General features: G+C 35.5%; 1 protein-coding gene and 1 pseudogene across 1 annotated transcript; both read left to right on the forward strand.

The window, feature by feature from the left end:
- The first annotated feature begins 771 nt into the window (after nt 1-771).
- LOC125593908 (ammonium transporter 1 member 3-like) lies at nt 772-2494 on the forward strand. The gene has a single exon (XM_048770263.1). The coding sequence runs from the start codon at nt 883-885 to the stop codon at nt 2356-2358; it is 1476 nt and encodes a 491-aa protein (XP_048626220.1). The 5' UTR covers nt 772-882; the 3' UTR covers nt 2359-2494.
- A 9152-nt stretch (nt 2495-11646) lies between these two features.
- LOC125593907 lies at nt 11647-14839 on the forward strand (annotated as a pseudogene).
- The last annotated feature ends 8546 nt before the right edge of the window (nt 14840-23385 follow it).

Below are 23385 nucleotides of genomic sequence, written 5' to 3' on the forward strand. Positions count from 1 at the left end.
AAAAAAAATTAGGAAAAAATAGTAGTTAGAGAAAAACGAATTTAAAAAAATAATATTTTTATCGTCGTCAGCAAAACACTAAACCCTAAATCCTAATCCCTAAACCCTAAATCATAAACCCTATAAACCCTTGGGCAAATTATAAACCCTTGGATAATTCATACTCTAAATCAAAAACACTAAATCCTAAAACCCTAAACCCTAAACCCTAAACCCTTGAGTGTTTAGTGTTTTTGATTTGGAGTTTAAGATTTATCCAAGGGTTTAGGATTTACCTAAGAGTTTAGGGATTTAGAGTTTAGGGATTAGGAATTAGGATTTAGGGTTTAGTATTTTGCTGAGGACGTTAAAAATATTTTTTTTAATTACTATTTCTTTAAATTTATTTATTTTTACTTTTTTTTTTTTTAAAAATATAATATAACTTATAGCTTGAGAAAATATTTTGTTTCCTTTTTTAAAAGATTTCAAATATGAAATAACACAATCCTATTGGTTGGTGAACCTATAGGTTCACCCTAGGGAGTGAACCCAAGAATAAGTCTTTTATATATTACTATCGATTTATTAAGTTTATATTCACCACATACATTAGTATTTTAATTTATACACTCCCTTGTTTTTCTATATTCAGAACAACATGCTAATCACTAAACCGTATATGATAAGGATCTTAGATTGCAAGTTGTTTTTAAAAAAAAATTTGGCTGATGTTATCCGTAATCTAATTATAAAGCGATAATTGCTTAAATAATATGTCTTCCTAATTTAATTGGTGAAGCCGGAATAAAAAGTCAACCATAAACCCATCTTCCTCCTTTTAATAGAAACACAGGAGACGGCCTTTCTTCGCACGTCTCTCTCTTTCTAAACTCTGTCAACATGTCAGCAGCTCTAACTTGCTCTGCCGCCGACCTCTCCTCCCTGCTCGGTCCCAACGCCACCGCAGCAGCGGAATACATCTGCGGCCAACTAGGCACTGTTAACAACAGATTCACCGATGCAGCCTTTGCCATAGACAACACCTACCTTCTCTTCTCAGCTTACCTCGTCTTCTCCATGCAGCTAGGCTTCGCGATGCTCTGTGCTGGCTCCGTTAGAGCCAAGAATACGATGAACATCATGCTCACCAATGTCCTTGACGCTGCAGCCGGAGGACTCTTTTACTATCTTTTTGGTTACGCCTTTGCCTTTGGCGGATCGTCCCAAGGATTCATCGGAAGACACAACTTTGCTCTTAAAGACTTTCCAACTCTCACCTCCGACTACTCTTTCTTTCTCTACCAATGGGCATTCGCAATAGCAGCAGCTGGAATCACCAGTGGTTCCATCGCAGAGAGGACTCAGTTTGTGGCTTACTTGATATACTCTTCTTTCTTAACCGGATTTGTTTATCCGGTTGTCTCTCATTGGTTCTGGTCACCAGACGGATGGGCCAGTCCGTTCCGTTCACCAGAAAACCGTTTGTTTGGCACCGGAGCCATAGATTTTGCTGGCTCCGGTGTTGTTCACATGGTTGGTGGCATAGCGGGATTAATGGGTGCTCTTATCGAAGGTCCAAGACGTGGCCGGTTCGAGAAAAGTGGTCGTGCTATTGCTCTACGTGGCCATTCTGCTTCCCTTGTTGTCTTAGGGACATTCCTCCTTTGGTTCGGTTGGTATGGTTTCAACCCTGGCTCCTTCGCAAAGATCCTCGTTCCGTACGAGTCTGGTTCGAGCTACGGCCAATGGAGTGGAATAGGCAGGACGGCGGTTACGACCACCCTTGCTGGATCCACCGCGGCTCTAACCACACTATTCGGAAAACGTCTCCTCTCTGGTCATTGGAATGTAACTGACGTATGCAATGGCTTGCTTGGTGGGTTCGCGGCGATAACCGGGGGTTGTTCTGTGGTGGAGCCGTGGGCTGCGATTGTCTGTGGTTTTGTGGCTGCCCTCGTCCTCATCGCATGCAACAAGCTCGCAGAGATTGTACAATACGATGATCCCCTCGAGGCGGCCCAACTACACGGAGGATGCGGCGCGTGGGGGCTAATATTTGTGGGACTTTTTGCAAAGGAGAAGTATGTGAACGAGGTTTACGGCGCGGCACCTGGAAGGCCATACGGACTGTTTATGGGCGGAGGAGGGAAGCTGTTGGGAGCACAGTTTGTTCAAATACTTGTGATTGCAGGATGGGTTAGTGCTACCATGGGAACACTCTTCTTCATCCTCAAGAAGCTTGACCTGCTTAGGATCTCGGAGAAGGATGAGATGGCCGGTATGGATATGACACGTCACGGTGGTTTTGCTTATATGTACTATGATAATGATGACGAGTCTCACAAGGCCACTCAGCTCCAAAGAGTTGAACCTTGATCTCCTTTACCCTCGCTCGGCTACTCATTCTCGCTTTAATTTTCAAGCTTTCTCATAATTTATATCTTTTTAGTATTTATGGGGTTATTTTGATATTGTGTGATCTATCTCTGTGTTATGTGTGTTTCAAGGTGAGACAGTTGACAAAATTACATGTCATATATAGTTTCTGATATTTGAAAATCGTTTTCAGTTGATTACATACTTGCATGTTCTCTTACACGGTCATATTAAAGCGTTTGTGGAACTTTATATAAAAACCATACATAAATTATAAAGTTCGGTTGATTTAGATAGATCGAATCGTGTTTCTCGAGTGCGATGAGGCGGCGATCAAAACTTCACGATCCCTTGCCTTCAGTGGTTTGTAAGACTTTGCTTAATAGATCCATCCCCACACCTGATTCTCTCATCACTCCTTGGAAGGATTCTTAAGTGGCAAGTTCTCTCGAGACGGAAATGAATTTTTTATATTAGATATATGAAAACAAGACACACCAATCAATTTACGAGCTTTCTTCCAAATAGAAACTGGCAAAATAACAAATACATCTATATATCTATTTATATAAAGAACAGTTTGCTTCTCTCCAAGGGTGTCCATGTCGTCTGCTAGGTTCGAAGGTTGTCGTCACGCTACGTGTCCCTGCATTCAAAACACATCACTTTGTAAAATGAATATATCTCTTCGTCCCTGCATTCAAAACACATCACTTTCCATACATACAAGTAGTATGTACTGACACTTTAATGCACATCAATAAGCGTTTATACGTATATAGAGAGATCCGTCGCAGCCACTACATATCTTGACAATACTCTAAGCTCTTTTTAAAACAACTTTTAGTTATAGCCAAGAGATAAAACAGAGGAAAGGCTGGAAAATAAGACGTCGTCATCCTTGCTCAGTCACGAGTATTAAACCCAATGGGTCAGCTAGTAACAAGACATTGGGCTTAGCTTCAGACAAGCCCACAGCAGCTATCACAACGGTCAAGAACACAGCTAAACAGAACAAAGGAAAACAACAAGAGAAGAGTACGGTTCCTCCAGCTCACGAGATCATCCTGCGTAACCGATTTGATTCCCTTCTTGGTCATGATGAGTGAGCTGGCAAATACAGCTGTGATGTCACTAGATCGTTCTATGGCTGTTTATAAATAGAGACTCAATCAACATTGTAAACCCTAAGAAATGAAAGTATAATTTCAGAGAAACATTCATATCTTCAAAGTTTCTGTCTTTACCTTTATGGTATCAGAGCATCAGGGATTAGAACCTGAGGCTTAGCGATGGATGGAAATCAAGATACGGTGGCGGTAGCGGCGCTTACCATCACTCAAGCAGTCACCTTGAAGCTTAAAGAAGGCAACTACCTGCTCTGGAAACTCCAGTTTGAGCAGTTCTTGTCTAGTCAGCTGCTTCTGGGTTACGTTACCGGAGCTTCACCGCGTCCAGCTCCGACGGTCACGGTTCAAAACGGAGAAGAAGTAACAGAAACAGCCAATCCGGAGTTCAACAAATGGATCCAGAAAGATCAGCTTATTCTGGCTTGGCTCTATGGTACGTTAACAGAAGATGCTCTAAAGTCTGTATATGGTCTGCATACCTCTCAAGATGTCTGGCTCGCGTTGGCAAAGAAGTACAACAGGGTCTCAGCGACAAGGAAGCTGGATCTCCAAAGACGGGTTCAGACGACAACAAAGGGAAACAAAAGTATGGCAGTCTATCTCTCTGAAATCAAGTCTTTCTGTGACCAGCTTGATTCTATTGGAGCACCTATTACGGAACAAGAGAAGATATATGGAGTTCTAAATGGTCTGGGAAAAGAGTATGAAGCAGTCTGCACGGTGATTGAGCACTCCATGGACTCTTATCCAGAACCATGTTTTGAAGATGTCGTCCATAAACTGAATGGTTTTGAAGACAAGCTCAAGGCGTATGAGTCAGTAACAGAAGTATCTCCACATCAGGCATACTATGCTGGTAGAGGAGGATACTATGGTCGTGGCAGAGGACAGAACCGCGGAGGTTATAGAGGACGTGGATACACTACACAAGGCCGAGGCTTTCCGCAGCAATTTGGTCAGCAAGCAAACAGAGGAGGTTCTTCTGATAACCAACGTCCAACTTGTCAGATTTGCGGGAAGTATGGTCACCCTGCTTACAAGTGTTACCGGCGCTTTGACGAACACTTTGCTATCAATGAACCTCCGCCCCAAGCTAATGTGGTGATGCCAGCAGCCAATACAAGATCAAATGGTGCTGAGTGGTATCCTGACAGTGGCGCGTCTCATCATGTCACCAGCTCCTCTCAACATCTTGATACAGCGAATGACTATGATGGTGGAGGTCAGGTTATGGTTGGTAATGGAGACTTTCTTCCCATTACTCATGTTGGTTCTGCTACAATCCAGACTGCATCAGGTACAATACCACTTCTTGATGTGCTTGTTTGTCCAGATATTACTAAGTCGTTGCTATCAGTATCTAAACTTACCGATGATTATCCATGTGAGTTTACATTTGATGCTACTACTGTGTGTATTAAGGACAAGGGAACCAACAGGGTGCTCACTCAGGGCAACAAAACTAAAGGGCTCTATCGTCTGGATGATCCACAGTTTCTGGCCTTCTACTCTTCAAGACAACAAAGCGCAAGTGATAGAGTGTGGCACAAGAGGTTGGGACATCCGAATGATCAGGTCCTACAGCATCTATCAACAATAAAGGCCATTTCATTGAATAAGACTTCTCAGTCATTGTGTGAAGCATGTCAAGTGGGCAAGACATGTAAACTTCCGTTTTCTAGCTCAGTTTACAGATCCAGTAGAGTACTTGAGAGGATACATTGTGATGTTTGGGGCCCTGCTCCTGTTGTATCTGTCCAAGGATTTCGTTTCTATGTTGTGTTCATTGACAATTATTCAAGATTCTGCTGGCTTTACCCTCTTAAATCAAAGTCTGATGTGTATTCTGTCTTCAAAGCTTTCCAACTTCAAGTAGAAAACCAATACAATCAGAAAATAGCGTTCTTTCAGTCTGATGGTGGTGGTGAATTCGTGAACAAGAACCTGATGGATCACTTCTCAACTCATGGTATAAAACACCTGATCTCCTGCCCTCACACTCCAGAACAGAACGGTATTGCTGAGCGTCGTCACAGACACATTACAGAGCTTGGCCTATCTATGCTGTATCAAGCACATCTGCCCTACACTCTTTGGGTTGAAGCGCTTTATACAGCCTCATTCCTCAGCAATCTCCTACCTTCGTCAGTCAATAACAAGCTTGTAAGTCCTTTTGAGCTACTGAATGGACAACCACCAGTGTACACGTCTCTGCGTGTCTTCGGTTGCGCTTGTTACCCTTACCTGAGGCCTTACTCTAAACACAAGTTTGATCCCAAGTCATTACTATGTGTATTTGTCGGGTACAATGAGAAGTATAAAGGGTATAGATGCTATCATCCACCAACCGGTCGCGTCTACATCAACAGACATGTTCTGTTTGATGAAGATAGGCTACCGTATACTGATTCCTACAAGCATTTGCTTCCTTCACCAACTACTCCACTCAGCTCTGCTTGGCGTCTTCAGTATCAATCATCAAGCCCTGTATCCAGTGATGAAGGAATCTCTCCAGTAATGGAAGAAGTTGGAAGAGTTGTAAAGGTTCCACTACATCAGATGACACAAGCTCAGGAAGTGTCGGAAGTTGTTCACCAACAAGTTTCTTTGGGAGACTCAGCAGCAATCACAGGAAACTCTGATAACGGCAGTAATCAAGAAGATGGTGTTGATCAAGTTCTAGTTCCTGAAGCTGAGAACACTCACCAAATGACAACAAGAAGAAAAGCGGGAGTAAGCAAACCAAACCCGAGATATGCGCTGCTAACAGTCAAGGGATTACCTCAACAACCTAACACTCTTCAAGAAGCATTAAATCACCCTGGCTGGAATGACTCAATGGTTGAAGAGATAGATACTTGTCATGAGACCAAAACATGGAGTGTTGTTCCTTTGCCCCCTGGTGTTAAACCTATAGGATCAAGATGGGTGCATAAGGTGAAACTGAATGCCGATGGAACCTTTCAGAAGTTTAGATCAAGAGTTGTGGCAAAGGGAAATGAACAGAAAGAGGGAGTTGATTTTCTGGAAACATACAGCTCAGTGGTGAGAACAGCAACAGTGAGAATAGTGCTTCACCTTGCAGTTGTTGAGAGATGGGAGATCAGACAACTCGATGTCAAGAATGCATTTCTACATGGGGACTTAACAGAGACTGTGTATATGCGTCAACCTCCAGGGTTTGAAGATAAAGAGCATCCAGACTATGTTTGTCATCTACATAAGGCAATCTACGGGCTTAAACAAGCTCCTAGGGCATGGTTTGATAAGTTTAGCTCCTATCTCCTGGAATTTGGATTCACCTGCAACGTTAAAGACCCGTCGCTGTTTGTATATCAGAAAGGAAAAGATGTGATCATGCTGTTGCTATATGTCGACGATATGGTACTAACCGGAAACAACAAGACTTTGCTACAACATCTGCTTGCTTCGCTCAAGAAACAGTTCAGAATGAAAGACATGGGGCCTCTGAGCTATTTTCTAGGGATTCAAGCACATTTTACACCTACTGGTCTATTTCTAAATCAAGAAAAGTATGGGACAGATCTATTACAAGCTACTGGTATGCTTGACTGCTCTCCTATGCCAACACCACTGCCACTACAACTTGACAGAGTCCCACATCAGGATGAAGTGTTCTCAAATCCTATATACTTCAGGAGTCTTGCAGGTAAACTTCAGTACCTTACTCTGACTAGGCCGGATATTCAGTTCGCAGTAAACCTGGTTTGTCAGAAAATGCATGAGCCAACAGTGTCTGATTTTCACCTTCTCAAAAGGATTCTGCGATACTTAAAGGGATCTATACAGATGGGTTTGTATCTAGAATCAGATTCCGACTCACAGTTAAGAGCATACTGTGACAGTGACTGGGCAGGGTGTCAAGATACTAGAAGATCAACAGGTGGTTTCTGTACATTTCTTGGCTCGAACCTGATTTCCTGGTCAGCAAAGAGACAAGACTCAGTGGCAAGATCTTCAACTGAAGCAGAATACAGAACACTATCAGACACTGCAGCGGAGCTTGAATGGATAAGTGGGATGCTGAAAAGCTTGGGTATTAATCAGCGTATTGTTGCAGAGGTATATTGTGATAATCTCTCTGCTGTGCATTTGACTGCAAATCCTGTCTTGCATCGCAAGTCAAAACACTTTGCCACTCATTATCACTTTGCCAGAGAGAAGGTAGCTGATGGATCGCTGATAGTAAAACATATATCGGCTCTGCATCAACTAGCTGATGTTTTTACGAAGTCATTGCCGCAACAGAACTACACTCGGTTGCGTTCCAAACTCGGAGTTGCGTTTCCTCCCACCTCGAGTTTGAGCGGGAGTATTAAACCCAATGGGTCAGCTAGTAACAAGACATTGGGCTTAGCTTCAGACAAGCCCACAGCAGCTATCACAACGGTCAAGAACACAGCTAAACAGAACAAAGGAAAACAACAAGAGAAGAGTACGGTTCCTCCAGCTCACGAGATCATCCTGCGTAACCGATTTGATTCCCTTCTTGGTCATGATGAGTGAGCTGGCAAATACAGCTGTGATGTCACTAGATCGTTCTATGGCTGTTTATAAATAGAGACTCAATCAACATTGTAAACCCTAAGAAATGAAAGTATAATTTCAGAGAAACATTCATATCTTCAAAGTTTCTGTCTTTACCTTTAACGAGCGCATCTAACATTACCGACGCCGCCTGACATCGGATTCGTTCTGCTTATGTATCTTTAAAACATCCAAAAGTTGTTTTTTTTATCATTGAAAAATATTCTTATTCAGAGATTATATGTTTGTTAGTATTGATTGTTATAGGATGTTTAGGCATATATATTAAACATGTATGTTTACAGATACAAAATAGTACTCGATTTCTGTTACATATTGTAATAGTGGATTAGAGTAAAAATGAAAAAATGTGCTTATAATATGTTTTACTTTTTAGTTTGAGGGAAAGAAATATAATAATAATAATAAATAGATGTAGTGTATTATACCGGGATTATTATGATTTTGAAAGTAAAACAAATATATAGGAAAATTGCACATTTTGGATGTGAGTGCAATTCATATTAACCGGTTTAGTTTAGAGTGCAATATTATCCTCAAAAAATATTTAGATAGAAATTATATTTATATCCACAAACTAGATAATTTTAGTTTATACAAAAAAATTAAATTTGTGTACATTAATTATTTTAATTAATTTTTAAAAGTTATGTTTCGAACTTCAGAAATATTATTATCACTATTTTATAAATATATTCTTAATTTTAATATTTAAAGATTGTGATATAATTTATAAGAAAGGTCTTCTTTTACTATCAATTTGAGATGTTAATATATTCATATTTTAGATTTACAAAGAATTTTAATACAAATATCGAAAAGTATATATAGGTATTCTATTAACTAACATGTACTATAGCGTAATAAAATAATTTTAAAATAATAGTAAGTTTAATATGTATTTTTGTACAAAATAATATATGGTCGTATAAGTTCTGTTTGTGCATAATATTCTATAGCCAGTTTAAAATTGTATGTAAGTATAAATATATAATCATCAAAGCATACTATTCCTCCATTTATTTGGTGTGTTTTACACTTGCTTACTCTTAATTTATCTCTAGCAAATTACTGACATAATATAAAGCAAGAATAAATCCTCAAATATAACATAAATATAAAAAAAAAACAACAAGTACTAATAGTAGCAATGACATTGTCCTAAACAACTAAAATATATATTTTTAGTGACAGAGATTACCTCAAAGTTAAAACTTTATTTTCCACAGTATTAGATACTCTGACATAAAAAAAATTCTGGTAATTGAAATCTTAACCTCATTCTCTTAACATAATCACACTTACTACCAACTGAACATAGAAGAAAATTTACACAAATTTATATATTTCATAAAAACTGATACACTGAATTCCGCTCGTAGAGCGGACATGTCCTAGTGTATATATATATATATATACACATACTTCTATCGCAGAGTTAAAACTATTTGATCAAATATATAAATAGGCAGCATGGATGATTTTATTCCGTGTAGAAACAAAAAAAATGATTTTAGCAGTTCTCTTTTTTTTTTGTATCAACTAAATGGAAAGAGTTTCTCTCTACATAAACATGAAATACCCCATAAAAGTGTATTCATCATTCATCCCGGCCCTGGCTATCGCTAGGTTAAAGCTCATAAAGCAAAACCTCTAGGCACCAGAGCATAGATTATATACAATTTAGGGCGACAACAATACTTAGAGCAGCTCCAACGGTAGAGTCTGTATGAGTATCTGAACTTTTAAGATAATAAAAATAGTGAAACATAAAAAAGAGAAAATGATGTTAAAAAATTAGATCTTTGCAAGGAAGTAATGCAATGGTAAGACAAACATCCAAACCTTATTACCTTGTCTTCCAAACTAATGTCAACAGATACAAGTTCCCCCGGTAAGGAAACAATGTTAAATTAAGTTACTAAATAGCTCCAGCGGAAGAAAGGGCATGTCATACATATACTCATCCAGATTCATATAGAGGAAAAACTAAAATTTTGAGTCTAATAAGAAAACATCAAGCAATTTGATAAATGGAATGCCAACACATAACTTCAGGATTCATCTAGACAATCGCTCCAGCAGATGAATGCAGCAAATGCAAATTTCATGCTTTACTAAAATGTACTCATAGATCATAAATAACTGGGATTTGTTAAGTATAAGTTGTTAAATAGAAGATACTATGTCGTTTTGTGTGAGCTGCAAAAAGTCCTGAAAACAAAAACACATCGTCTAGCTCTACTTCTATCCAATTTGGCATATGATCAAATTGGAAAACATGTATAAGTTATGTCGTCAAAATTTCGGGAGATGTATAGTTATATTTCTTCAAAGATCTGCTACTTTGTGTATATTTGATTATTTTCCCTGTTTATAAAGGTAGTAGTCCATTTTAAATACAATTTTGTTTTCTTAGCATTCGAAACAGTAGTGCTTTCCTATTGTGGTTATGTTACTATACTTCTTTGTTTATTTAAGCATTACGCATTGATTACTTAATTTGGGGTATGAGTAGTTGGATAATTTTGAAACTTCCCAAATTACCAAACTTACTATCAAAAGGAAACGTTCAAATCTGGCCAGACAGATGAGAGAGTCTTCAAGCTTTGTTGTAACTTGTGAGCCCCATAAATTTATAGGAGACACCTTCAATATAATTACCAGCCACATCTGCATTCAAAATTTAAGTTTTACTTACCACATTCTGGTTGTTTCTGTATTCAGTTTTTCTTAGAAGCAAATCTCATACATACAAATCCTTCAGTAGCGGCTTACACTGTTTGTTGATAGCACTACTCAGCTTGGTCTCTTTCCTCTTTTTCCGGTTCTTGGGTTGGTGTTCTTGATATAACACTTTCGAATGGTGTTAATGTTTGTGTTTCTTTCACTTGAAACATATAGCTAGTGGCCATCAGTATAACCAAGAAGAATGAGCAGTGCTAAACATAACTTACATGTGGTTGTGGTTGCCACTTCACTGTTGCTGCTGCTTTGATTACTAGTTGGTTGTCATTCAGGTTGGGGTTTTAAAGCCATGTTTCGAGGGCTTGATGATTTTGGGAATTTGGGATAAAACAAAATTTATGAATATATCAATACTTCACATGATCAAAATCTAGAATTAGGAGATAAAGAGGTTTCCTTGTTTCATCCTCAGAATCATTCAAGTAAAACAGAGAATCATCATTACGAAACTGTCCAAAACTGAACATGTCAGTGACGATACTCTCGGTGTAAGAGAAATTTTTACTTTGAAACATATCAAAATGAAACCTCCGCCACTAGTCAGTAACACATAGCCAATACCTATTGGGATCATAGAGCTAGCTTCAAGCGAGCAAAAGCTTCGTCCCTTTGCCAAATCCCACAGCAAACCACACTGTCTTTGCCTCCACAGCATAAAGAACATCAGGAGAAATAGTGGTAGTGGAGCATAATAGCTGCGACTTTGAAATGTTTATAAAACGTGGTCGTTTTAGATGTTTAAGGTGACTAACAGTTTTGTATTTAGTTCCAGTTTAATTTCAGTTATTTTCAACACAGTTTTCATTTACTACAAATCATCTTAAACCAAACCGGGGAAGCCCACTTTCTCTCACTCTTTTTTTTTGTCGTATCTGAATGGAGCATTTGGTAGCATCACACCCACTACAGGTCGCCGCAACCCGCAAGTTTCAAACTTCACGCTTCTCTCCCTTTCTTAAACCCTTCCGACCACGCACGCGCCGCAATGCACGCCACTATCCTCTCACCACGCGCCACTCTCTTCCCCTGTAAACCTCTCTTCCCTTCACAAAATGCCCACGACTCTCGCCGCCGCCGCCGATCAACCATCTCCTGCTCCGTCCAACCCGTAACCGCCGACCCTTCACCTCCTCCCCTCACAGACTCCTCCAAGAAGCTCAACAAGTACAGCTCGAGAATCACGGAGCCCAAGTCCCAAGGCGGGTCGCAAGCCATCCTCCACGGCGTGGGCTTGTCCGACGGCGATCTGCTGAAGCCCCAGATCGGGATATCGTCGGTCTGGTACGAAGGGAACACGTGCAATATGCATCTGCTGAAGCTGTCGGAGGCGGTGAAGGAGGGAGTGGAGGGAGCTGGGATGGTCGGGTTTAGGTTCAACACGATCGGGGTGAGTGATGCTATCTCGATGGGGACGAGAGGGATGTGTTTCAGTTTGCAGTCTAGAGACTTGATTGCTGATAGTATCGAGACTGTGATGAGTGCTCAGTGGTATGATGCCAACATCTCTATCCCTGGTTGTGATAAAAATGTGAGCTTTTCTTTTTAATCATCACTCCTCTTGTGTTGTTATTGTTATGTGATTGGTTTGCTCTTATTGTGTCTAGATGCCTGGAACAATTATGGCCATGGGAAGGCTTAACAGACCTGGGATTATGGTTTATGGTGGAACCATCAAGGTACCATCTTTATCAAGTCTCCTTATTGATTAGTTGGATCCATTTGTTCACTTTTGATTTTTGTTGCAGCCTGGACACTTTGAAGAGAAGACATATGACATAGTATCTGCTTTCCAGGTTTCGTTTTCTTCTTTCTTGTGGCTAGTTTTGAGGGCTTACAATTATGTGTTTATGTTTTTTTGTAATCAATTTTGTATTTTCAGAGTTATGGAGAATTTGTTGGTGGCTCCATAAGCGATGAGCAGAGAAAGACTGTCCTTCATAATGCTTGTCCTGGAGCTGGAGCTTGTGGTGGCATGTACACAGCTAATACCATGGCTTCTGCAATCGAAGCTATGGGAATGTCTCTTCCTTACAGGTTACTCTTTAAGATCATACATTCTTCTCCTATATTTATGCTTAAATGGAAATCTTAATCTGTTTTTTTTTTTTTGTCATTTTATGAAGCTCTTCGATACCTGCTGAAGACCCGTTGAAACTGGACGAGTGCCGGTTAGCTGGAAAGTATCTTGTAGAATTGCTAAAGATGGAATTGAAGCCCCGTGACATTATCACTCCAAAATCACTTCGTAATGCGATGGTTACTGTCATGGCTCTTGGTGGATCCACCAATGCTGTACTGCATCTTATTGCTATTGCCAGGTCTGTGGGTTTGGAGCTGACTCTTGACGATTTTCAGAAGGTTAGCGATGCTGTTCCGTTTCTAGCAGACCTTAAACCAAGTGGGAAATATGTTATGGAAGATATACATAAGGTGCGTGCATCTTTGGCGTTTTGCTTATAAGTCAAATTTGTATTCCTTTGATCATTTTGTTGGTGTTGTTTTGATCCACAGATTGGAGGTACACCAGCTGTTCTTCGTTATCTATTAGAAGCTGGTTTTATGGATGGGGATTGTATCACAGGTTAACTTTGTAGAAAACTTGATATTAACATTTTGGATTGCTTGTAAAACTGATTACCTAATTGTTCTTTTTGTGTCTTCTGCTACCAGTCACAGGGCAGACTTTAGCTCAAATTTAGAAAACGTCCCTCGCTTACCAGAAAATCAGGTAAAGCTTATGTTACTGGTTATTTCATCAGACAGAATCCATGAACTAATTCTTCTTGATTATAATGGATGCTTGATTTATTTCTTACAATGTCCACCAGGTTATAATTAGACCTGTTTCAAACCCAATCAAAGAGACTGGACACATCCAAATATTGAGAGGAGACCTTGCACCAGAGGGTTCTGTAGCAAAGATTACTGGCAAAGAAGGGTTATATTTCTCTGGTAAATGTTCATTTGCTCTTTCTAGTTAAATACTCTTATCAACTTTAGAGGGCTTATACAATGGAACTGTTTTGTTTTTAAGGCCCCGCACTTGTATTTGAAGGAGAGGAATCTATGCTGGCTGCTATATCAGCAGACCCGATGAGCTTTAAAGTAATTGCCTTTCTGATAATGGAGTAGTTTTACTTTCTAATATCTGCTGCCTGAGATGTATATTATATGTCGTTTTGTTACAGGGAACAGTGGTTGTTATCAGAGGAGAGGGTCCTAAAGGAGGTCCAGGCATGCCTGAGATGTTGACACCAACTAGTGCGATAATGGGTGCCGGTCTTGGAAAGGTACTACTACCTTTTTTTTTATCAGTTTCTATATTCTAAGTATATAGAAACTCGTTTTTCTTTGTTATGAGTTGAGTAACTGAGATATGGCAATGCTTTTATTTTTCAGGAATGTGCATTGCTGACTGATGGTAGGTTCTCTGGTGGCTCACACGGTTTTGTTGTTGGCCACATTTGCCCTGAAGCTCAGGTCTCTTGACTGGCTCTCTCTCTGGTTTTTGCAATCTTTAAATAAATGTGAAGATGGTAATGTTGAAAGCTTTCTTGGGATGTTCAGGAGGGTGGTCCAATAGGTCTGGTAAAGAACGGAGACATAATCACAATTGACATAGGAAAGAAGAGAATAGACACACAAGTCTCACCCGAAGAAATGAATGAGCGTAAAGGAAATGGACTGCTCCTGCATACAAGGTTAACCGCGGAGTTCTATACAAGGTATATTAGTGAAAACCACCACTTTGTATTGTATGTTCTTTTATCATTTTGCTAACTGGATGATATCTATTCTGAAAACAGTACATCAAGAACGTGCAATCGGCTTCAGCTGGATGCGTGACTGATGAGTAAGCGAAAAAGTAGTGTTTTGTTCTTGAGGGGAAAAACTCTTAAGGCTTGCTATTGGATTCTTTAGTATCATTGTTAGCTTTTGGATTTATCTTAAGACTGATCATCATTAGCTGTTTCGAGAGTTTGATTCTGTAAGTTTTGATTGTGGTGTTGCAAATAAAAGCAGATTTGCTGAGACGAAACAGACCAAATTTCTAGTACCGGTTCGATTTGTATCAAACCGAATGACTTATTAATTTCGGTTATGAGTAATTGATCAAAGTTATAACCAATTTGAGTATGGGTGGTATTAGAAACATGGATTTTACTGAAGGTTACCTGAAATAGATTTTGAAATAGACGGTCCATAACCGGTTTAGCCATTATCCAAGAGATCTAAATATTTCATATTTATTTATGGCTTTCACTTTGTGTGGGTATGTTTTGACACTTCCATTTTAATATGTGAACCGCTACTAACATCATATGGGGAAATATACACCATTCTATTACATTTCATGTTTCTAACACACCTTGGCTATATAATAAACAAATTACAAAAAAAAATCGAGTAAATATACAACAAAAATGGCACTCTCTTTTGTTCAAACATTCGTGTTGGAATTATTCTTTTCAAGGGTCTGTTATCACTCACTATATGCTGTCGTCTTGATTTTGCTCAAGCCTAATCAAGCCCTCAATTTTCTTTTGGGATCAAATAGCCAAATGAATTCTTCCAAGATGAAAGGAGACGAAACCACAATAGCGGTTCATGGCTGTGTCAGGATAGCAAGAAGGGCAAGAAAGGGCAAGCTAGCTGATCAAGTCGTACGCATTAGAGAAGCTTGCTTGTCCTTCTGCAATTGGTGGTCTCTCTTGAACAACATGAGAATCCGACTGCTTTGCGGGTGAATCATAGTCTATTGCCATATTCTGAGCTCTAACCGTTGTGCCTGCACTTCAAGTTTTCTCAATAACTCTTTGTTCAGCTCCTGTGGTTAACGACTCATATTCATAGCTACCAACAACATGCTCATAGTGGACCTCATATACATAACCTCATCAAGATATGATTCACCCGACCCCGAATCCAGATGGCAACACGCCCGCACCAAGAGTCATCAACTCCAACTTCTTTAACATCACTCTCCTCTCCTTGTTGGCGCTCCTCCTCACAGCAAACCCTAATTTCCTCCCGTTGCAAAACATAGTCAAACCGGTACTGAACTCAAGAGGCAAGACTTTAACTCGGGTCTTAAATGTGTACCATATTTTGTTTGAACGAAGAATGGATTGTAAATGAAAAGTCTTAGGAGTGTTATTCAATCATGTATGTTAATGGAACTAAAATCTAAACATAAACCACTGTTATTCAAGTTATTGATTCTAAATTCTATTTTGAGCAATTTTTGAGTAATGTTTGAGTAATTTCATTGAGTTTGAAAATATCTATACCTCCAAACTTTCATTGTTTTCAGCTATGCTTTCATCTTCTATCGTGATTGTTAATATATGATATAGTTAAAAATTTATGTCTTTAGCAACATTAAACAATCGACAAGGCATGTTAAAATAAAATACACACAATTAGAAACAATTGATTTAATTTAAAATCATGAGAGAACTGAATTGAGTAATGTAACTTTGAAATCATAAAATGTTGATGAGATTTGAACATAAAGAATAGAAGATACAATTACCACACAAATTGGAGAATACGAAGGAAGAACAAATATGATACATAAAAAGGAGAAATAAAAAAAAGCGAGGAAGAAGAAAGAAAAACTAAAAGAAGTAGAAGACCATAAGAAGCACTTTTAAAAACTTTGACTATTATTCAAAAAGGGAAATATAAATCTCTTCTGGTTGAATTTGTTTGTTTATATATAAAATATTGCAAATTATTAATATTTAACTTGGATAATTTAGTCATTTTACTTATATAAAAAGTGTAGTTTTTAAAATTAAAAAACAATTGTGAAAATAAAATCTTATATAGGAATATATCCAAATTTTCTCTTAAATAGTTTCATATCTTTTGTTTAATGAAAGCATAAACATAACTAGTCGTCCACAAAAAAATATACAATAACATTAGGTGTAATTTTTTGAGTAATTTAAAACATTTAATAAGAAATGTATGAAATATGTGGTGTATATACACCTCAACATAATATCAAGTTATCATTTAATAAGTGTTTCTAAATTAATAATTATAATCAGTGTTTTAAAAACTGGACCGGACCGGCCGGTCATACCGGTCCAGCCGTGACTCCAAAGTTGATTAGCTCACAATTTTTGTTACTTTAAACTTAAAGACACCTCTCTTAAGACATTTTTTACAGGCAAGTGGGCTCAATACGACGTTGATAAACACGAGCCTTCAACACGAAAAGGATATCAATAAACTCTGTCGAGGAGGTATTGGGTAGAACTTTTTTTTTGTAAAATGTTAAATTATATTATGGAAAAATGAAGGTTTATGTACAAAGAATCATAAGAATGAAGCTATGCTTCTAAGCCTATACCCATGAGCTAGTGTCCTCTGAACCATCTTTGAAGCAGTCCTAGAAGCATGGGTTTCTCAAAGTACCGAGTTGACATAATCCTATTTCTGGCAGTTTTAGTCAACTGGCGACCAGTTTCAACTTCCCAGTATGCCTCCTATCATTTCTTTCATTCTAAAGATAGTATATAGAGGTTTGAAACACCAACCTCAGTAATATAATGTCAGTTTATTATAATTGTGCTCCACCAGCCAGTTTAGTGTCATCTCCCAATTAGATCAGCATTTACTCCCAACAAATCTACCACAACTGCCAACATACAGTGAAGGTGTATGGACATGCAAAAAAGAGATGCTCTTTGGACTCATTCGGCTCTCCACAAAACACACAGCCTTGTACTACTCCCCACTGTGTCATTCTAACTCCAGTTGCAAGCCTATCCCAAATTGCTAACCAAGTAATGAAGGCAAAACGAAGCACCCCTTGGATAGAACTTTTTAACGAGATAGTGCTTTTTCAACTCATATAACTGGATGTCTGGATCTAATATATATGATTTGGTGATCGAAATCTTTACAGATAGAATTTTTAACGGAGTTTTGGAAAACAAGTAATTTCTACTAGGCTTTTATCCTATATTTATGTTCATTAGGATTCTTATTAGTTGGAACTTCGAGATAGCATACATCAAATATTTAGATAGTTTAGGCTTTTATATTGGCGACCACCCTTCATGTTCCTCATTTTTCATTCTGGAAAATTTTCACATTATATCAGTTACAAAAAAAAAAATTCACATTATTGGTTTTTATTTTATCATTCGCAATGTCCATAATATTTGCTCATAGGACTAACAAACACGTGTATGTGTTTTTTCAAAAGCTTCTTTTAGAGGTCCCAAATAGGATATCGTGATCCACCAATAAATATCTTATATTAAGGGTCTGATAGTAGAGCAGAAGAGAATCATGAGAAATGCAGAACAAATAAAAATGAAGAAAGATTGCAATTAATCCCCCATTCATAAATTAAAAGCAGAACAAAAATGAAATCTATCTATCTATATCTATCTATCTATATCTAATAATATAAAGTAGAGCTACTCTCTCCTGTGAGAGCGCCACGTCAGAAATATTCTTCTTTTCAGAAGGCGACACGTGTCTAAACACACAGACACGCCGCACAGAAAATAAGAGTTTTCTTCACTCCTAGACTATCCACATAGGATGCCATGTCAGAAAGTCAAAGGCCGTCGTCGCGCCACGTGTCCCTGCATTCAAAACCATCTCTTCGCATTTCTATACATACAAGTAGTTTTGTAACTGACACCTTAATGCACATCAATAAGCACTTATATGTATATAGAGAGATCCATCACAGCCACTACATATCCTGATAATTATGGTCAAGAGATAAAACAGAGGAAATGCTGGACTTGCAGGAAGATAGTGGAGTAACATAGGACGTCGTCATCATTGCTCAGTCACGAGCGCATCTAACATTACCGACGCCGCCTAACATCAGGTTTGTTCTGCTTATGTATCTTTAAAACATCCAAAAGTTGTTTTTTTTTTTGGATCACTGAAAAGGTATTATTATTTAGTAATTATATGTTTGTTAGTATTGATTGTATAGGATGTTTAGGCATATATATTAAACACGTATGTTTACAGATACAAAATAGTGCTTGATTTCTGTTATATATTGTAATAGTGGATTAGACTAAAAAGGAAAATAAATGTGCTTATAATATGTTTTAGTTTTTTAGTTTTGAGGGAAAGAAAAATATTAGTAATAAATAGATGTAGTGTATTATACGGGGATTATTATGATTTTGAAACTAAAAAAATATATATGAAAATTGCACATTTCGGATGCGAGTGCAATTCATATTAACTGGGTTTAGTTTAGAGTGCAATATTATCCTCAAAAAATATTTAGATAGAAATTATATTTATATCCACAAACTAGATAATTTTAGTTTTACAAAAAAATTTAAATTTGTGTACATTAATTATTTTACTTATTTATTTATAATTTGTTTTGGACTTCAGAAATATTTTTCACTTTTTTATAGATATATTCTTATTTTAATATTTAAAGATTAGATGAAATAATTTATAAGAAAGGTCTTCTTTTACTATCAATTTGAGATGTTAATATATTCATATTTTAGATTTACAAGAATTTTAATACAAATATCAAAAAGCATGTATAGTTATTCTATTAACTAACCTGTACTATAGCGTAATAATAATTTTAAAATAATAGTTAGTTTAATATGTATTTTGCTGATTTATAATATTTTTGTACAGAATAATATATGGTCGTATATGTTCTGTTTGTGCATAATATTCTATAGCCAATTTAAAATTTTATGTAAGTATAAATATATAATCATCAAAGCATACTATCCTCCGTTTAATTGGTGTGTTGTACATTTGCTTTAGTTTATCTCTAGCAAATTACTGACATAACATAAGCAAAATATATCCTCAAATATAACATAAGTAAAAAAAAACAACAAGTACTAATAGTAGCAATGACATTGTCCTAAACAACTACAAATATATTCTTAATGACTAAGATTACCTCAAAGTTAAAACTTTATTTTTCCAGTATTGGATATTCTGACATAAAAAAAAGAATTCTGGTAATCGAAAAACTCAATCTCATTCTTTTAACATAATCACACTTACAACCAACTGAACATAGAAGAAATTTACACAAAATTATATATTTCATAATAACCGATACATTGAATTATGCGCGTAACGCGAGCCTGTCCTAGTTAATAAAATAAAGAAGTACTGTATGCAGTTAATTAATGAGTTACTTTTTTGTCCAGCAGGTTAAAGCTTCGAATGGGTAATATACAAATCAAAAATGCAGATCAACCGATAATGCAAATCAAACAGAACAAATCATGCAGATCACGCAGATCACACATAACAAATGCAGATTAAACTCGTTAAACTAATTTACCGAATTATCATATTTTATTGAATGCAATGTTTTGAAATTCAGATTGGCCATTGACTCAGCATTGCAACTGGGTCAATGGTCATACCGGTTCAACCAAATCTTATATTTTAAGTTAATTTTAAATTAAGTAACTACATATATATATGCATATCTGTAAATTATTTTTTATATATTTATACATTGTTAGAATCTAAAAAAGATATGAAAATAAAATAATTTTTTTAAATAATATAAAAATATAATGAAAGCTAATTTATTTTAGATAGATTTAAAAAAACATGAGGTTTTTTTATTTTTTTAGAATTTTGTAATTTTTGTAACTTGAATTTCGGAAAACGGCCTTAACACATCGAACCATATCACTTCTTTTAATGAGTTTGACCGGTTTTGATTGGATTTACGTTTGACGGTTTTGATTGGATTTACCGGTTTAACTCAAATCTGATTTGGCAAGTGTATAGATATATGCGTTAAAGAAAATACTATAGAATTTAGTATATATATATATATATATATAAAGAATATATCATTTTACATATTTTTTTTAAAAAAAAATTCTTAAACTTCATAAATATTAAAACTAACAAATCAACCAAAACTTAATATTTAAAAGAATTTTGTGGTTTATGAATGAAAAAGTGAAGTTATGTGTAGTATTTGTAGGTTCGAATAATCAATGTCGGACTCATTTAGTTTTTTTATTAAACCCAACATAGCCGAATTAAAATAGGGAAATTGCCACAAATAGCACATTCATATATCACTTTTCATATTTACACTAACCACTTTACTCTCACTTTTAATGAAGGGTAAAAGACAATTATACCCTTAGGGTTAACTAATTTAGATTTAGGGTTTAGAGTTGAGGGGTGGGTAGGGTTTTTGCAATGTGAAATTTAGGATTCTAATAAATATATAAATAAATACTTAAAAAAATATATTAAAATTTGAAATATAGTTTCAAACATAAGTTTTTCGTTTTTCAAAAAGAAATTTGAAAAAAAATAAAAAAAATTCAAATAAAAAAAAGTTTCAAAAAAATTTTATAAAAAGTTCAAATTTGAAAAAGTATAATTCGAAACATAAAAAAAATTTACTTTTTTTTTTATTTTTTCTTTTTTTTATAATTTATAATTTTTTAATTTTAATTTTTAATTTTTTATTTAAATAATAATTTATTATATATATAAATACAAGGTCATAAGAGTCTTTTGCTACTTATGAAGAAGATATTTTTCAAATGTCTCTTTAGTTGTGGTAAAAATAAAAAGTGGTACATGAAAGTGGTAAACATGTAATTTTTCCCTTAAAAATAGTTCCAATTTACTTCGAGTTTAAAGCAAAAAAAAAGAAACAAAAAATCCATGAAAGTTCGATTTAAAACCGTATATCCCGACAAATATTCAAGTAATTCAGCCGGGTTGATCATTTTTTATTTTTCAAATTTAGAAAGAGTACCCGTTCAGTTTTTGTAAATTTTGGTGTAGTTTCAGTTTCATATTTTTTTTTATGTTCTAGTTATATTAATTAGTATATTTATATATTCTATAGTATACTAAAATAAAGTGTAAAATACTTCTTACAGAAAATTATGTTAAATTATGAATATGTCAAGTAAACATATAAAGGTTTTTTTTTAATATTATAGAACTTTTAAGTTTGTAAATAAGAATGAAGTTGTGTGTAGTATTTATAGGGAAAAAAAAAAGAAGAAAAAAACAACAATATCACCCATTGGGCCTCTATTTTTTGATCAGCCTCTTTTATGATGTTTTGCAGACAATATATTTTACATATAAAGTGTTCTACATGCAGATAAAAATGCAGTCTATTTATTCAGCATATTAAAGATGAATGGAAAACAAATGCAGATTAAGCGTAGTCTATTTCTCCTATGTTTTTTCTGCATTTTTATTGCATCACATTCATATCCTAAGAGGAGCAGAAGGGAGTGGGCGATACCCAGGTGACCAATGGGTTTGTAGCTTTTTCTTTTTCCATTTCTTTTTAGTCTAATATATATAATGATATAATAATTTATTCTTTTGATTAAAATGAGTTAAAATATATATCCAGTAATACTAAGAAGAAAATTCATATGTTCTCTAAAAATATATTATAACATATGCAATTATTTTCATATTTATTTAATAATATAATATTTTAATAAAGCAGTATTTTTATATTATGTTTAATTAATTTTATTATTTTTAGTTGATTCATATATCAAATTAACTAAAAAAATTCAAAATTAAAGTACGCTTCTAGTTAGTTTTTTTTTCAGCACGTCTTTAGTTAGGTTATCAATGAATGTAAATAACACTTAATTTAGAGTTTATATTTATAATACTTAGTAAATCGGATAATTCAGACAAATTTTAATATTTTGGATAAAAAATCAAAATATCCGAGTAATTTCGGTTCTTTTGGATATTTAGATAATTTAAAATACTTTAGATTAAAAAATATCTAGTATTTCGATTTTTTATAGTCCGGTTTATAAGTAGTATCTTTAGAATATTTGATATTTCTAATACTAAATATATTTAATATTTTTAGATATATAAATTTTATTTGAATTTTCGGGTACCATTCGGTTTTCGGTTCGGTTTTCGTTTTCTTGGCTAAAACAAATATATGAACCATTTGGTTATTTTTAAACTTTAGTTCGGGTTCGGTTTTTTTTGTTGGTCCTGTTCAGTTTCTATTCTTGGTTTTAATGCCCATGCTTAATTAATGATATAGTTGAACATGGTAAAAAGAACCGAAGTCAAACAAAAATAAGAGCAAAGAAGAATACTCTTTAGAATTTTTGTAATTGTGATAAATTTTTCATATAATTTATAATTTCACTATATTTATTAGAATGATGATATTTATTGTATTTTGTCAATAAACTAAAATCAAAAATCAAATCAATCATTATTCTAATAAATTATAGTGAAATTAATAAATTAGATGAAAATTTATCACAATTACAAAAATTCTAAGAGTATTCTTCTTTTGACTCTTATTTTGTTTGACTTTCGGTTCTTTTTTACCATTTGGTTCCACTATATCATTAATTAAGCATGCATTAAACCAGATAGAAAACTGAACAGGAACCAAACAAAAAAACCGAACCCGAAACTAAAGTTTAAAATAACCAATGGTTCATATATTTGTTTTAGCCAAGAAAACGAAACCGAACCGAAACCGAATGTACCCGAATATTCAAAATAAAATTTATATATCTAAAAATATTAAATATAT

Source organism: Brassica napus (assembly GCF_020379485.1).
Source record: "Brassica napus cultivar Da-Ae chromosome A1 unlocalized genomic scaffold, Da-Ae chrA01_Random_33, whole genome shotgun sequence".
Lineage (NCBI taxonomy): Eukaryota > Viridiplantae > Streptophyta > Magnoliopsida > Brassicales > Brassicaceae > Brassica > Brassica napus.

Coding starts and splice junctions, on each gene's coding strand:
- LOC125593908 (XM_048770263.1), top strand. CDS start 883: ATGTCAGCAGCTCTAACTTGCTCTGCCGCCGACCTCTCCTCCCTGCTC.